This window comes from Polyodon spathula, chromosome 1 (genome assembly GCF_017654505.1).
Source record: "Polyodon spathula isolate WHYD16114869_AA chromosome 1, ASM1765450v1, whole genome shotgun sequence".
Classification (NCBI taxonomy): Eukaryota; Metazoa; Chordata; class Actinopteri; order Acipenseriformes; family Polyodontidae; genus Polyodon; species Polyodon spathula.
Genome location: NC_054534.1, coordinates 16,639,156 through 16,656,613, shown reverse-complemented (window position 1 = coordinate 16,656,613; position 17,458 = coordinate 16,639,156). Strand labels below are relative to the sequence as shown.

General features: G+C 37.6%; 1 protein-coding gene across 1 annotated transcript in view; it reads left to right on the top strand.

Moving 5' to 3' along the window:
• The window catches only part of LOC121314835 (E3 ubiquitin-protein ligase UHRF2-like), an 80,589-nt gene that overhangs the window by 20,878 nt on the left and 42,253 nt on the right, over positions 1 to 17,458 (top strand). Inside the window, exons 2-3 of the mRNA XM_041248545.1 lie at positions 2,218 to 2,448; positions 14,619 to 14,899. Coding sequence (XP_041104479.1) covers positions 2,218 to 2,448; positions 14,619 to 14,899 — 512 coding nt within the window. The remainder of the gene's footprint in view (positions 1 to 2,217; positions 2,449 to 14,618; positions 14,900 to 17,458) is intronic.

Below are 17,458 nucleotides of genomic sequence, written 5' to 3'. Positions count from 1 at the left end.
CGAAGTCACAGTAGATTTATTTATTTATTAATTTTTTACTAAGAAACCCCAGCAAGTCTGCCAGTAACCCTCCCCCCAATTGTAATTGTAACTGCAAAGCAACTGTATCATTTCACTGTTGTAATGGCTTAACAGAAATGCAGCAAGATGTTGAGTTTGTCTGTTATTGTTTCTATTACCTATTTTGTGTTCTGGAGAGAGGCCATTTTATGTTTGTGTTTTAAAATTATACATGCCTGTGAGCAGTAACAGTCAAACCTGATTTAGATGTCACCTGAACGAAGCTATAACACGTTTGTACCAGCAGCCCTGATTTTTGTTTTGTTTTTTCAATTCAAGGTACAGCCTGCCACCAATTTAAAGTCTCTTAGGTAACCGGATTCAGAATGATTTCATGCCAGTAAATTACAGTTTTCAAGTTTTGTTGGTTCCACGTGAGAAAAGGTTGCTTCTTACTTAAAACTGTTTTGTGAGAATACATATTTTAGTGTGTGCTGGAGATGCTGGTTTCTCCTTCCTCTCTAAATGATAGAGTACAATGGGACCTCTCCAGGGGGTGGTGGGAGCACTGTCATTCCAGAGCACTGAGAATTATACTTGGAAATATGCACTTTCCTGAGGTTTCAAGAACATTTCTTGTAGCCTCTCGCAGGTAGAAAATCTGTCTCAGAAACCAGAAATAAAATTTCCATTACATTTTGTATTTGAGCAAACCAATACGCATTTGGCAGTGTTGCTCGGTTACACAATTATTCCTCCAAGATGGCTGACTTCCTGTTTCAGCCCACCATCAAGTCAACCCGTCTATTGGGAGGTGTACTACCAGCCTTACACAGGGCGGGAGATTTGCAGCTTTGATTTCTTTCTCTATCGCAAACACACACTGAAGTTTTTTTTCAAATCCTGTTGGAGATGTTTGATGGAAATGCATTGTTTGACTCCTGCTTATAGCACATGGCCACACTGTTGGTGGAATGTATCATAACAAGATAATGCATTTTGTCTTGCAGTGGTGCATTCTTCTGTTTTGCAGTTGAGGAATAGAATCAACGATTTTAATCATTCACATATTTAGTCGCACATGGAATAGTGTATATAGTAACTTGTACATGTGGTACAATACTTTACTGTGCAAATGTCCTACACAAATTCATTACCTTCAATATTTCAGGTGGCAAAATAAGCAGGAAGCATTATATTTTTATAATCCCTCATTTTGTATTTTATGCACATGGCCTGTTGTCATTCATCAAGATGGGGTTTGCATCCAGACCATGATTCATTGGATAGGATGTCCTGATTTTAATAAAACAAAGTGTTCATTTGCAAGGTCAGAAGGGAGTGGCTTTTGATTCTTTATTTCTGTACAAGAAAAGGGGTAGAATTCAGTGACCAGAATTAATACAGTATAATTTAATGAGAAGTATTGTTCTCTGCTGGACTTCTGGTTTTAGGGATAGCGCTTTTTTGTGGAAAAAGCTACATTTTATTTTGATAGGTCTTTTCAAAGTGTTTCTTTTTGTTTTGAATCCCTAAGTAACCTATTTCAAGCAACAGCATGCTGTGGTATTGCGTTGTCCTCTGTTGAAGCAATGATTTTCTCTTTTTGCTTTATTTTTGTGAGTGTAACAAATCTGAGCGCCTGATCCCTTTTGCATAGAAAACCTCCATGTGATTCAACTCGGATGCTAACCCCGTTTTACAAATGAACTATGCACCACAAAGACTGTGTGGGATCTTAAAAAGGTCACGTGATACATTTAGTAAATGCATTGCTATTTGCCTTGGTTTTCCAACAGCCTTTGAAACTGTCTTCTACAAGTCCTACTATTGTCATTCCATTAATCCTACAGTCAGATAATCTGTGTCCCGCTTACAGGTCACGTAACAAGGACGTTGGAGGAAAGGTCAAGGGCAATCTGGAAAATGATCCTTGAATGAAAAAATACATACATTTTCTTAACCTAATAAATAAATCCTTCCTCCCCACCCCACAGACTGTTTTGAAGTATTGTTATTTAATAACCAATAAATTGAAACAACCATTGCAGGTGAGATTCTAGATGAGAATTATTATAGTTCATATATTGGCTTTTTTTAAACAGGATGTTGTGGTTTTTTGTTTTTTTTAAACTGCAACAAAATTGGGAAAGGGTTGAGACACTTCAATTTAGATTTCCTTCATATTAAATAAGTGGTGTTATTTTTTGTTTTAAGATGGAAGATGGGCAGACTCTGTTTGACTACAATGTGGGACTCAATGACATTGTGCAGCTGCTGATCCGCTCGCAGGCAGACCCTCCCGACTCTAAAGGCAAGAAGAAAGACGAAGTCAGCGTCGGCGGCTCCAGTTCCGGCAACAAGAAATCCTTGAATCCGCTGTCAGACAATCAGCCCTCCACCTCCACTCGCACGTTCCTCATCGACCCTGGCATCGGCATGTACAAGGCAAGTGTCTGCTGTCACTGTCTTCTCAATGCTGTGCTTCACATTTCAGCATAGTGCAACTTAGCTGCTGCGCTGTGTGTGTGTGGGGAGGGGGGGCTATTACTGAAAACCACTGACTGCAAGGCTTCCAGACGTGACAATGTGTGCGCAAAACTACATAAAGCTGAGAGCATTGCAGCACACAGTTCATTAGCCAATGGTTGAGTTCCTTCAGTCTGAAAAAATACCCATAGGTTGAGTTCCTTCAGTCTGAAAAAATACCCATAGATGTTTGTTTTGTTTGTTTGTTTTATAGCAGCCCAAAAAACAAAACAAGCATAAATTGTGATGAGAAATATTGATGTTTGAGGGAAATCCCTTTAAACCTAAATGAGGGTAGGGGTCACCTGAATAAATGAACCCTGCTCTATGTATTTTAGAGATATACATCAAACAGGTCACTGTTATACAGTACCAGTCACTGCACTGATTCAACTATATTGCTGTTCCCAGAGATGTTTTTTTTTATTATTATTATTTTTGTAAGCAGTGCCCCTAGTGTTGCAGATATGGCAATAATTGACAGATTGTTTTGGAGCAATGTTATTAAGGGGTCCTGTTACTCTACAGGTAGCATGAAATCTACTACCAGAATTAGGAACAGCAAGATAAACTAGAAATTCTGGAAAGTTGCTAGGCTCTTCAAAACCGTTGAAAGTGTGTGTGTGTTATTGAGGGTATCTATCCATGGAGGTGCCCGTTGTCTTAAGGAAAAACATGCAAGTGTGTATGCCTCACTTCTGTTTTCACTTTAATCCAGAAAAACGCTATTTTGTGATAACTTGGTAATAACATATTGTATTACAAGTTGTCAAGTTTATCAAAATTTGGATAAAAAAGGTGTGTTTTTTTTTTTTTTTTAAACCCAGCTCTTCAAGGGAAGAGCGTGTCAAAAAGAATCCTTACAAAAGTGTGTTTGTATGGTGTTTTTGGTGAAATCAGGCCAGTTTTTGTATTTTGCTTTGTAATAACAGTAGATTTTATTTAAAGGGTGTAATACATACAGTATAAACAGAAATAGAACACCACCATAGTGTTACATTGAAAGTTTAACGCACTGTAGATCTACAGTACAATACAAATTACACAGAAACTGTGTAGGCAGTGTTCTGTCCCTTGCTCTTGTGTATTTTGCTGCAGTCAAGAGACAGCCTAACAATTTACAAAATGGGTGATTTTTTCAACATATTTTTAAAATACAATGAGCTAGATGGTGTTATGTACACAATGTCTGAGATTTCTGTGTCCTGTCAGCTACTGATCCACCTAGCTGGAGAAAGGAGACTGACTGAAACAGTTTGCCCCTCCTTGATTTGGTAGACATCAACAAGCAAACCTCTTCATTACATTTTTGAAAGTGAAACTTATACTAGTTATTGTAATTCATGTCAATTCAAAGTCTCCTTAACAGACCTAGAAGTACATTTTGTCTAATACCTCTTTAATGAGACTTTGGAGTATAGACTAGAACATGAATCGGTGCCCATTCTTAGCATTGTCTGCCAGATGTAAGTGTTTGCAGCTGTCTTTGAAACTGCATAAGGCTGGCCCTTATTTGTAAGACTGTGTGCGGCGTCTGGCCAAAGGGCCATTATCTACTTTGGCCTACTTTCCAGATTTGACTTGGTCGGTGCACATCTGAAGCAGCGTTGTCACTCGGGTGTGGAAGCAATCTGATCAAAGTGAAATGTAATGCAAAGAAACCTTGTTACTCTGATAGAGGGATGCCCTGCAGATAAAAACTTGTATGGTTAAGCAGTAATGGTGGTTCTTCTGAAAAAAGAACTGTGTGACACTATGAAGGTTAAATTGGGTTCTACCATAGTGGCTTTATTCTCAACTGCCCAAATCGTTAGTAGCCCATTATTTTTAGACATTAAACATGTACAATAGTTACAGAACACCCTGTAAAGTTTACAAAAAAAAACATTGTTACTTTTTGCTGTGTACCATGTTTGTATTGTAGTGTTACATTTTTAAACATATTGCTGACTCTTGAAATTCTTAATCACACATCATAAACTGGGCAATACATTCCTGAACATTTACTCTGGTGCATTTGCCGGGAGAAAAAAAAAAAAATCTCTTCTAAGGCTCACAGTATATCCGGATCATGCTCTGTCCTGTAACAGTGCTGGTTTGCAGTCCCTACTCATTTCAATCGGAGCGCCAGCATCGTTGCAGGAGGGAGCGTTATGTGGATACACTACCCTGTTTAGAAGACACTATTTTTTTTTTTTTTCTCCTGGTAAGCATTTGTGAGTAAATGTTGAAAAATTCCTATAATAAGTGAATAAAAAGAAACATGGAGAATATGTTGAAAAACCCACTAATGTTTATTCTGTACTATTCTCTGTTAAATGCCATGGTCATCAACTAAAATTTATGGTTTTGGTGTGGATGTTTCTGACATACTAATTGAAAAGTTAATTGGCCCATTCTTTTTAGCGAAAACTTTTTAGAATCTGGGGATATGGAAGCACCAAACATTGGATGTAGGTCAGCGTGATTTATTTGTTCATCATAGTGGTAGCTGTGATTTTTCTTTGTAGTGAAGACAGCAAATCAACATCTGGTTACCAGGTATTTCCAAAAAGTATTCGTTAAGAATTACAGTTGACTCAGAAGTAACACTATGTAACACAATTTTTGTTCCTGGGTAGTAAGTGTTACTTCCTAATTGCTTATGCCTCAAAAGTATAGAAAATGGTTATTATTCCCCACAATCTTTGCTTTTGTGACCAGGACAGGTAAATTTCAAAATATCACTATTTCCAATGAGAAAACGGTCTTTTCGTTCACATAAAGTCAGAAAAGAACAACATATGAATCCAAATTAACATGTATTTATACTAAAGTAATACAAAAATGACTACAAAAGATTTAGAAGTGAGTAGTTTTTCGGGATTTACGATTATACTGTAAATCACTTTCACGAATCAGCCCCCAAATGTAGTCTCCCATCATGTTCTCGTTATACTGTCCTTGGTAGCGGCGTTCAAAGTCCAGTATATCCTGGTGGAAGCGCTCGCTTTGCTCCTCTGAGTACTCTCCCATGTTCTCCCTGAATTTATCAAGATGAGCATCAAGGATATGGACTTTGAGGGACATCCTACAGCCCATTGTGCCGTAGTTCTTCACCAGAGTCTCAACCAGCTCCACATAGTTTTCGGCCTTGTGATTGCCCAGGAAGCACCGAACCACTGCGACCAAAGCTGTTCCAAGCCGCTTTCTCCTTACTAGTGAGCTTCTTGGGGAATTCATTGCACTCCAGGATCTTCTTTATCTGTGTTCCGACGAAGACACCGGCTTTGACCTTTGCCTCAGACAGCTTAGGGAAGAAGTCTTGAAGGTACTTGAAGGCTGCCGACTCCTTATCTAGAGCTCTGACAAATTGTTTCATAAGGCCCAATTTGATGTGCAGTGGTGGCATCAGCACCTTCCGGGGGTCCACCAGTGGCTCCCACTTGACGTTATTCCTCCCCACAGAGAACTCGGTCCGCTGTGGCCAGTCCCGCCTGTGGTAGTGCGCCTTGGTGTCCCTGCTGTCCCAAGGGCAAAGATAGCAGGGAAACTTGGTAAAACCGCCTTGGAGACCCATCAGGAATGCCACCATTGCAGCCTCTTGATGCCATCTCAGAAAAATGCAGATATGTATCCACTTAGGCAGCTGGAACTAAACTGAACTGGTGGGCTTAAGGCCCCTGTATTTATACTACTATTTATGTTACTGGAAAGTTCTAGAAGTTACTCCAAGTTTACTCAGCACTGAATCTATCTGGAATGTTCTGGAAAATAGGTAAATTTCAAAATATCACTGTCCTGGTCACAAAAGCAAAGTTTGTGGGGAATAATAGCCATTTTCTATACTTTTGAGGCATAAGCAATTAGGAAATAACACTTACTACCCAGGAACCCCCCCCCCAAAAAAAATATTAATTTACTCGGTGCAATCATTACAGAATAAGAGAAAAACCTCTTGCTGGAATTATATGGGTATAGCGTATGCAATAAATATCCATCACGCTATATTTTACCTTGTATCATGTTGCAGCAGCACGTAGTAAAGCCTGACTGCGACGCTGGGTGGGTGTGTTCACTAATGCTTGCCTGGCAGAATTCCGTAGGGGGTTTCATCATGGAGTCTGTCAGACTGCCATATGGACCTCTGCCTGATGGGACGGAAGGGAGTCCCGGACTGGGAGGAAGAGAAGCTTCTCTATAGACAGTCTAGAAGCTCCAAGAGATACAGCAGCGAGAGAGTGAAATACTGATTGTCGCTTTCATACTGTTGCCAGGAAATGCTGTTTCAATACAAAATCCAAGTCTTGAGGTAAAACTTTAAAAAAAAAATTAAATAAAAACCCATTTGGAAATATGGCAGATTAATCTAAGTATTTGAACTACGATAGTGTCTCTCTCCACATTTTCATTTCAATTTGTGATTACAAAGCATTCAATCTGATATGACGTGCCCCTTGAATTGTGCTATTGGGGATGGTTTAGGTTTGTAAAAGCTCTCATTTTATAGTTTATTGTATGTCGATGGCCCGAAAGCCCATAACCTAAACCGTGGGATTTAGTTACTTCAGTGTACTTCACACACTGATATTTACATACAGTATTGGGAAAATTATGAAAATCTAGTGGACAGAATCTTTATCATCACTATAGACATACTCTGAAACTAATGTTGTTAACACATTGAAATAAACAACATATCTGGCTTAATTTTTTTTTTTTTGCTGCTTCTATGCTCATCCAAAGAGTGTGATTTTAAGTACCCGTAGATGTGTTGACGAAATTTATCACAATCCATTGTCCACAATGTCATTAAAAGGGAGAAATGGGAACATGGGGTTAACCTACAGTAGAAATATTTAAAATTACACCCAATTTGAATTAACAGTGGCAAAGTGTATATTTTAGATCATTCAAATTGTAACCTGTTGTCCTAATGGAAGCATCCACAGGGCAGGAATTCAGACAGCTTGTCTCAACATGGCAGCTCTGTCCAGCCAAGTAATCTTGTTCTAAGTTATGTTTTGATCTCGTCCAAATCGAGCACGGTGTTAAACTGTGCGTGATGATTGACCTACTACTTTGTGAAATATCTTTCTTGTCTCTCTAAATGAGTAATACCTCAAAGATGTAAAGGAGCAAATTGCTGTATGTTCACCGTATGCAGGATGACAAGGGCTTAATTGGATAAATCAAACTACTGCGGTTTCTCTTATCATCCACCCACTTTCTCCATCTCCTGAAGAAATAAAGCCTGCCTGCCTGCCTGCCTGCCTGCGTGGTTAAATTATAAAATGTTTTTTATCCGTTGAGATCCAGGAATTTAAAGGACATGCCCTTCGTTCCGAGATGTCGTTTATTTAAGCTGGTTGTTGTCTTGAATGTACAGTAAGCTCAAAAAGAAGGTACTTCAAGGTTGTACAGCAATGGCGTTGTCTATGAAGCTGTGTATTACAAATTTTTAGGACGGAATATGTCTTTGGGTATTTTGGGATGGGAGCAGAGGCAGATCTAAACACTGGACTTTTAACTCTGTTACTTGGTGTGTGGGTCCCCAGAGGCTCCCGTTTTAAAAAAATAAAAATAAAATAAATCTGCTCAAGCAGTGTACAATCTTTAAATTCCCCGTTATTAGATACAATTTATTTATTACAAAACAGTGTTAACTTGCTGTTTTTTACACTTTTTAATCACTTATATTTTATGTTTTAAATAGTTTTATATTAAATATAATAACAGTTTTGTAAATGTAGCAGGCCACCATTGCTGCTTTATACACACAATGTAATTATATACAAGTTTACTGGACACAGTGCAGCCTGGACATGGCCCAACACAATGCTCTACCTGTGAATTGTCTCCTGGTGTTTTTGCTCATTCTGAAAATGTAATAGCAGCAGGGGTTCACCTTTCATGGTTTTCAGTACCCCACTGGTTAAATTGTACTGTAACGGTTGCCATGGATTTTTCTGTGCTCTCTTTAGCGGGTGAAGTGTTCACTTTTTCTTTTCTTGGTTAACAACATGAGTCTGAAACATGGTCCAGAGCCGAAGTACAATTACAACACTTGTAATGAGAAAATTAGGTTAAGAACATTTCTGCTGATTTAAAATTGTAAGCCTTGCCAACACAAAACAAGAATGAAAAGAACATTAATTTAATTTATTTCCTTTTCCTTTCTTTAAGAATTCTCTTTTAACCAAGCGAGTGGGGAGTCGCAAACATCTGCGCCATCTTTTATTCAGTTCGGAAAATCAATTTTGTTTTCTCTTTGAAATTATAAAATTGAACCGATATATATATATATCATATATATATATATATATCATATATATATATATATATATATATATATATATATATATATATATATATATATATATGTATATATGTATATATATGCAATGATTGTGAATGCTGGAAGCAGCACAGTAGTTGAAATATGCAGGCAGGTCGTAGTTAAAATGATTCCTGCAGTAGACCCTGCCTGCAGCAAATTATAAACACATTGACCATGGGAGCCTGCTACCCAGCCATGCTACATTCCTCGCTCCTGGGAAACCAGCAACGCCTGCTATCCTCAGGTTATTGCACCACTGCATTTGTGATGGGATTTGGGGGGGGGGGGGGGGGGGGTTTGTAAACCCTTAATTATGTTCACAATACAGATGAAAATATATCCCCTGTTTTTATTTGTTTTCTTGAATGGACAGTGTAGAAATTTAGAAGTTGTGCAGGATTTTGGTTTTGTTATCCTCCGCAGTCATTGAGACCGGGATATACAATGTCATGGGTGCTTGTAGGGACAGTGAAAATGCCCTGGAACAATTTAATACATGAAGAGCCATCAGTGGCAATAAGGTAAGCAGTAATGCACACAAAGAATGCCCTGGTTGTGTAAAAGGAATGGTTTGAATTTAAATTGTTGAATTAAAGTTATGAAAAAGACAGTTTTGATTTATGATTTTATAAATTAATAAATTATGCAGTGGTTGAGGGTATTTTTCAAATATATCCTGAAGGTCACCTTCACGAACTACGTGGTGTGACAAGAACCATTCTATCAGGCGTTTTCCACTCTGGTATCGTACTATTTCTTTTGCCAGAGAATATGTGTGTTGGACACACTTCTTTTTTTAAAAGACAATTTAACAACAAAAAATAAAATGCAGATTTAGCTGACTGTTAATAGAAAACGTGCTTGTTACATGAATACATGTATATATCAGTCACCCGTTTCCATTTTTATTAAGAAATATATATATATTTTTTAACCTTAATCACTATATACAGTACATTAAGTTACAAAATGAAGGCTTACAAATAATTTAGAAACTACTGTAAATTTCTTCATTCAGAAAAATAGGGCAGTAATTATATATATATATATATATAAAAAATAAATATGAATAAAGTTTGAATACTAAAACACGCCGCATGTTGTTGGATTTATATCAACAGTTCGTGTACATTCACGAGTCTGCTTCCAATGTGGTTACTAATGATTTATTATACATGTGGAGTTTGTACAAAAAATATTTTTTCACTTGCCTTTTAATAAAGGTTTAAACACTGTAAACAACTTGTTTAAACAAAGCTACTGGTACTTTTGAGAATAAGGAGGCGATCATACTGCAGTCGCTTGTCTCTGCTAATTGAGGCAGTGAAACCCAGACACAGCAAAGGCTGCATTTATCATCTCTTGGTTTAGACGCATGTTTGCAGTAGAAAAAATGCAAACTGGCGGTGATGATGGTGATTGGCAGCAAAGTATAAGTGGATGGAATGTGTGAGGCTAGGGGAGAAAACGCAGTAGTATTGAGACTTGTTTTTACAGGATATAGAATAAAAGTGTTCATGTGAAACTGGCCTTTTCCTTCACTTTGTTCATTAGAACACGAATATAGTGCTAACCATTGTATGCTGTAATTACAATAATACAGCCTTATTATGCACAGTTGGGTGTATAATTATTAATAATAATGTATTTGATTTGTTCTTTAAGGAGTTGATAATCATAAATAGTGTAACCTGGTCCTAGGTTAGCTCTCCGGGAAACAGTCTCTCACTCGCGATCAAGTCACATAGTTTCACCAACGAGCTTCAGTGCACAGAGCAACACTAATATCCTTTTTCATATTTTTGCTGGATAAGTTAGCAAGCAATTCTCTATTCAGAAACAATAGAGAATGACCGAGAACACACAATAGGTAAAAAATTTAAATCTTAGTCAAGTGTCGATGATAAAAAGCACCCCTTTTATGACTCATTGGGAAATTATAGCAAGGTGGATTTTGATTAAGGCGGTTATATGCTTTTTCCCTTCACATGAAAACCAGAAAGCACCATTTCATTAACACAAATACCCCAAATTCACACGGAAATCTTTCCCAATACAAACACAGTGATTTAAAAGTCAAGGACGAAAAATCCATGTTTTCTCCTTAGATATTGCCACATAGTAGAACCCAGGATTCTGCTGTACATCTGATGGCTTGTGAAGTATCTGTTAAAGGTTTTTAGTGACATTTAAAGGAACTTGAGTTCTGCAATAAGAACCCAGTAAAGAACCATTGGCTCCAGCCAACATTGGGTTAACATAGTGGGTTTGTGTATAGTATTGGAAGAGGACAGAACAATAGATTAAACCACACTTCTAAATTCATACATTGTACAGTGAAACATGCTCAATGGAATCATTCTTGTACAGAATCCACTACATTACACTTAAAAAACCCTACCACGTTCCGTGATTATAAATGCAGGTTTTTCACTATTACAGCCTTCTTTTTATGCTGGAAACGGTTCTGCTGCATGTCTTTTTATTTTCTGTTTCCAGTATAGGACTGGCCTTGAATCGTTTTGCAGAAGTTTACGTTATGGTCCAGAGTCTTATGGCAGTTTGATTTGGCAGTGTGCTCTTGCAGCCATTTCACACCCCTCATTTCGTATGCAGTTTCTACGGCAACCTGCTGACATAGCACCGCAAAGTGTTCAGCCACTGTAGCAACTGTTGTGGGTGCCAGGGCCTGGCAGCTTAGCTTAAAAAAATCGAGTCTGATTCTCCCGGCCTGCTCTACACAGTAAGTAGGTGCTGCTGTGTAGCAGTCTGTGATGACCTGGCTTTGTCTCTTACGCCCATCAGTTGTCCCCTTCCTTCTGTTTATTTTCTTGTTCATGCCTTTCCATTTACTTGTTGAAGCCACTAACCAGCAGTAAATATTGTAGCTTGGTTAGATTAGGACTTTTTTTTATTAATGGTCTCATTTTGGGGGGTGGGGGGGGTGGGGGGGTAATTACAGACTTGAGTAAATATGGCCTAAAACCTCCTACCAGCACACCAAATATAAATCACTAACCACTACATATGCGACAATTAATAGATTAATTAGAGTTTGGCATGGATTTTAGTTGGCAAATGTCAATTTAAACATTCATTGATCAATATAATCTCCCTGATGGCTTATTTGGAGCATTATATCTCTGTAGCTTGTATGGTTGCGAGACTAAAGCGCTTTCATATGTATTTGTTTTGTTGTGATAAGTGTAGAATTTCATGAAAAAATCGGATGTCTTTTTTGCTTTTAAATCGTATATAAATGCATGTTTTATATTATGTATGATAAAATGCACAAGCGTGTTTCTAGTTGTATTGTTACATGTTTTTTGTGCTCAATGTTCTGATATTCGATTGGGAAATTGATTAATGTTTTCTGTTTTTTTTTTTTTTTTTTTTTTTTTTTTTTTTTTTTTTTTTGTTGACCAACCAAATTAAATTTGGCCGAACAGTCTGCGTGTGGTTGTTTCTCTGGTTGCAGCAGCCTGCAAGTGCGTCATGCAGGTAAACAGTTTCCAGCAGATTTGCAAAACACCACAGAACCCTAGAGATCTTTAACAAGGCTTTTCTTATGCTGCCGATGCAGTCGACAGCTGACTGTAAATTGATGTTGGTTTTTATGATTCTTTCCTAACCACAACGTAACATTAGGTAGTCTGAAATGAGTTCAGTCTGAGTCTGTAAAACGAGCAGTATTGTAAAATCATGCTCTGAAAAAGCTCACAGGTTATTGTTCTCTTGTAATCAAGTTTATGTCCGGTCACAGTTTCCCTGTGATCTGCCTTGTTGTACCAGTAGACGATGAATCAGGTCCCCAGTGTTAATTGGACTTTTCTGTTGAGGGGAAAAAAAAAAAAAAAACGCGCACATGGGGATTGTGGAATGCTGAACATAATACCATGAAATATGTGTATAATATTTAACCCCATAAGCAATTAAATGGTGTAATGTAGGTGTATGGAGCAAGTCACATGGCTACGTCTGTTCAAGTCCTTGCACGCTTTTTGCTGTGTCAGTCCCACAAGAGAAGCACAGACATATGAAGTCATTAAATCTGAATAAAAACTGATATTAACGTCATTAATCTTTTTTTGTAGAACCTGATGTAGGTTTAAATATTTAAAATGCTTTGTCAATGAGTGTGAGAGCTACACTCAAACTAATAGGTTCCAATGGGGATGTAACTTTTAAATAGTTAACACATCTGCTGTTTTATTTCATTTGACCAAGGTGACATTTTCTGCAGGAAGGTACAGTGATACAAATTAGATTGAGGAAATGGTTGTGATGGAAAGTTTCTGCTGCAAAGCTAAATGGTATGCTACCAACTGAATAATAAAATTTACCTCTGTCGCAGCCACTCTGTCACCACCTGTTACCTTAAACTCTGAGATACAGGCTGCACAAAGTTTTATTCTCTCCCCCTATCAAAACTCAATTAAATTAAACATGCAGTCCATATTGCAACCATGTCACTGTTTGCCATGCATATTCCTCTTGCGTGTAGACAATGTTCAGAAGCCACATTCATTTCAAGGCTGTGCTTTGCTTTTGTTGATTCCCAAGCTGTTCCTTTAGAAAGATGAACACCCAGCACGGGGTGTACTTGTGTACAAATGTTGTCATTCCAGGAACATGTTGGTCAATGAAGCCATTACGCTGAGGGGGAAGCCAGTTACACGGGCCCTCAATATCATACCCTTTGTGATGTCCATTAGATTTTATGCTGCTTTCCATATTTGTTCATGGTTACTCTGTCAAGTTTTGTGACTGGGCCTCTTGGGTTATTCAGATTTGATTTCAAAATTGAATTTAGGGATGGTTTTTGTTAATAATAACATTTTTTTGTATGTTTGTTTATTCTCCCCTGTGATTTGGAAGCATTGAATTCAGTGAAGCAGCTATCTGAACTATCAAGCAGTGTGAATGTGTGTGTTTATGTTCCACAGCCATCTGTTTGTGCTCGCTTCTGGTTCGTTAGGGTGTGTTGGTTTAACCGATGTGGGGAATCTCGTGTTCCATTTTTCCCTGCTCTAGTGAACAGCGACAAATTGGCTTTGGTTCATCAGAACTTTTAAATGCATAGTCTCCATAGATGTGATGTAAGCGTGATGCAACTTGTGATTTAGTTGGCAACAAGGGCAGATTACTTAAAGTGAAGAGATGTAAAAATAAGAAAAGTAATAATGAAAAAAACATTTCATATGTTTTGAATAGCACCCTGACCTGAGTGTGCCTTATTGAATCCATTACCACCATTTCAGATTCCTTTCCGGAAATGTTTGGTGGAAATATTGCACTTTTGAACTGACACCCGATATTAAGAATTGAAATGGTCAGTATTTCTTGCTTATTGTCCTGAATTTAGTGGAGGCTTTCTTTTACGCTTCATGCTTCTAATGCGTTATTTATCTAGAGCTTGTGGTTGGAAATATTAATGCTGGCTATGTCTGTTTTGATCAACTTTTTAACATGAATATTTCTTTCAGAGTTCTTGAATATCCTATCCCTAAATAGCACACAACAGGAGCAAAGCATCTGAGGGTCAGTTATTTGTATGATGTCTTAACCACAAGGTTTTGAGAGGTACCTGTACATACATGTGTCACAATTTAATTTTGACTTGTACATACATGCACATGTAGGTCATGGAGCTTTACCTTTCTGTTATTTCCAGGGGTAAAGTGTGTTGCATGAATGGTGTTTTGACTGTGCTTTTGTTTTATGTTGCCTTATCTTGAGTCTCATTGGGTGTGTCTTCATTTTCTTCCAGATAAATGAGCTGGTGGACTGTCGGGATGTGAGCATTGGGGCCTGGTTTGAAGCCAGCATAGAAAATGTGACTAGAGCCACAAAGGGACATAATGGCAAGGCTTCAGCTAAAAGTTCAAAAATGAGCAAAAGGACTAACGGAAAGCTGGAAATAGACCAAAACCATTCATCCCAGGACAGTAATGGGAAATCCTCTTTTATCTTGGATAGTGCACCTTCCACCTCTTACACGGACTGCTTGGACAATGAGGACGATGTTATTTATCATATCAAATATGACGAGTAAGTGCAGCTCACAGCGCTTTTATGGTTCCTTCTTTAAACACCTGTTTGCGGTACAGTAAGTCGAATATACCCTTTTGGAGTTTTCCCTTTTCCCCTCACTTCTAAATAGCATGGATTTTTTTTTTTCCCCCTTTAATTGTGTTTTGGATTATTGGAATAGTACATGATTGAGGAATTTATTTAGAGAACTGGCAACATTTGTATTCTGGGATTCAGTGTGCATATAGTGCGGGCAGGTAAGTCACTCTATCTCAAGTTGAACAAAGGTTGGGAACCCTGTAAACATCTTCAGGTTTTGAGGATATTTGTCAATCCTTGTACTTTTGTAAATGTAGTTTCTGAGGCTTGTTTTTAATTGAAGCCATTATTCTTTCACACTAAGTAACTTTTCAAAAAGAAAAGCCTGCTATAATTGCTAAAAATTAGTTTAGTGTCCTTTTTTATAGACATGTCATACAACAATTACAAAGTTAGAATTGAAGGTAACATGTTGTATACTTTGTCTAGCATGCAAAAACTATGACAGTTGCATAAAATGGGAATAAAACATCAGTTACATGTCAATAAGACATTTATTTTAGTTTTTGGTATTTTTTTAAAAAAGCTGCTATAAGTACAGTGTAGTGGGGGTTTATACCTTGACCAACAAAACTGAGACTCTGAGCACAAGGAGTTACATCTCATAGCAACCGTAACCAACTTCATTCCAGATCTGAGTTAGATTTGAAAAGAATGAAAGAACTTATTTTATTGGTTTTGTAAAGAGAACTTCAGTCATCATATGAAAATGTTGTTATTATTAGTCCGATAACGATAATAATACAATTATTTATCGATTGGTACCCCACAATAACAAATTGATAATATGTTAATGACACTGAATATTCCATGAAATTAAAAACGTGTCTTGTGTATAACTTGCTGTCAAGAACGTAATCTGTGGTGTTGCTTCTAAAAGTTACTGAGAATATGCGTCTGTGAACAAATACAGGATGATGATGCAGAGATCAAGAGTAACCTGCTTTGTTAATGTATTTTATACATATTGTTTTGTTTTAAATCGGTCCCAACTGTAGCCGTCTGTCTTGAGCAAAACTCATAATATTTAATATTACTACGTTGTCACGTGCCGCTATTTCAGAAAATTATTATAATTTTTTTGTTTTACATTTTCGTTTTGAAGCAATGCACTATCCGCAACCTTTTTCATTCGATTGCTGTCTGAGTCTAAATGCCACTGGATCATAGCTCAACGGATGTAATAGTTTGCCACCAGTAGAATGCAAAATTATTGTACATGATCCGCTGCAGTAATTATTGTAGACTTTTTTGGTATTCATTTTTGGCACTCACAAAACTTTCATTAGCTTAACAATATCAGTTGAGAGCTCCAAGGATACTAAACCCGCCCTGGATGCCCATATCTACCAATCAGTGAGGAGAGTGGTTATTGGCTGATATGTGTCAATCAATAAATCCTGTCCAGTTTTCTTTTTGAAATTGAAACAAGCTTATAATCATATAAGGAACCTGGACCGATACACATAACTTAACTGGATATAAGCGTAGGGTAAAAGTACACAAAATAAACAGTTTTCATGGAGAAGAATTAATTTCATGGTCCGTGCCATGTTTCACGGCCGTGAAGTAGTTAGGGCCTTAGTAATGTACTGTATAAGTGTAAGCGAATCCACGTGGGCAAAACACTTCTCTGAGCACTCTAGTATGTAAGAACATAAGAAAGTTTACAAACAAGAGGAGGCCTTTTGGCCTATCTTGCTCATTTGGTTGTTAGTAGCTTATTGATCCCAGAATCTCATCAAGCAGCTTCTTGAAGGATCCTAGGGTGTCAGCTTCAACAACATTACTGGGGAGTTGGTTCCAGACCCTCACAATTCTCTTTGTAAAAAAAGTGCCTCCTGTTTTCTGTTCTGAATGCCCCTTTGTCTAATCTCCATTTGTGACCCATGATCCTTGTTTTCTTTTTTCAGGTCGAAAAAGTCCCTTGGGTCGACATTGTCAATACCTTTCAGAATTTTGAATGCTTGAATCAGGTCATTGTGTTGTCTTCTTTGTTCAAGACTGAACAGATTCAATTCTTTTAGCCTGTCTGCATATGACATGCCTTTCAAACCCGGAATAATTCTGGTCGCTCTTCTTTGCACTCTTTTTAGAGCAGCAATATCCTTTTTGTAGCAAGGTGACCAGCACTGAACACTATTCAAGATGAGGTCTTACTAGTGCATTGTACAGTTTTAACATTACTTCCCTTGATTTAAATTCAACACTTTTCACAATATATCCGAGTATCTTGTTAGCCTTTTTTATAGCTTCCCCACATTGTCTAGATGAAGACATTTCTGAGTCAACAAAAACTCCTAGGTCTTTTTCATAGATTCCTTCTTCAATTTCAGTATCTCCCATATGATATTTATAATGTACATTTTTATTGCCTGCTTGCAGTACCTTACTCTTTTCTCTGTTAAATGTCATTTGCGATGTGTCTGCCCAGTTCTGAATGTTGTCTAGATAATTTTGAATTACCTTTGCTGCTGC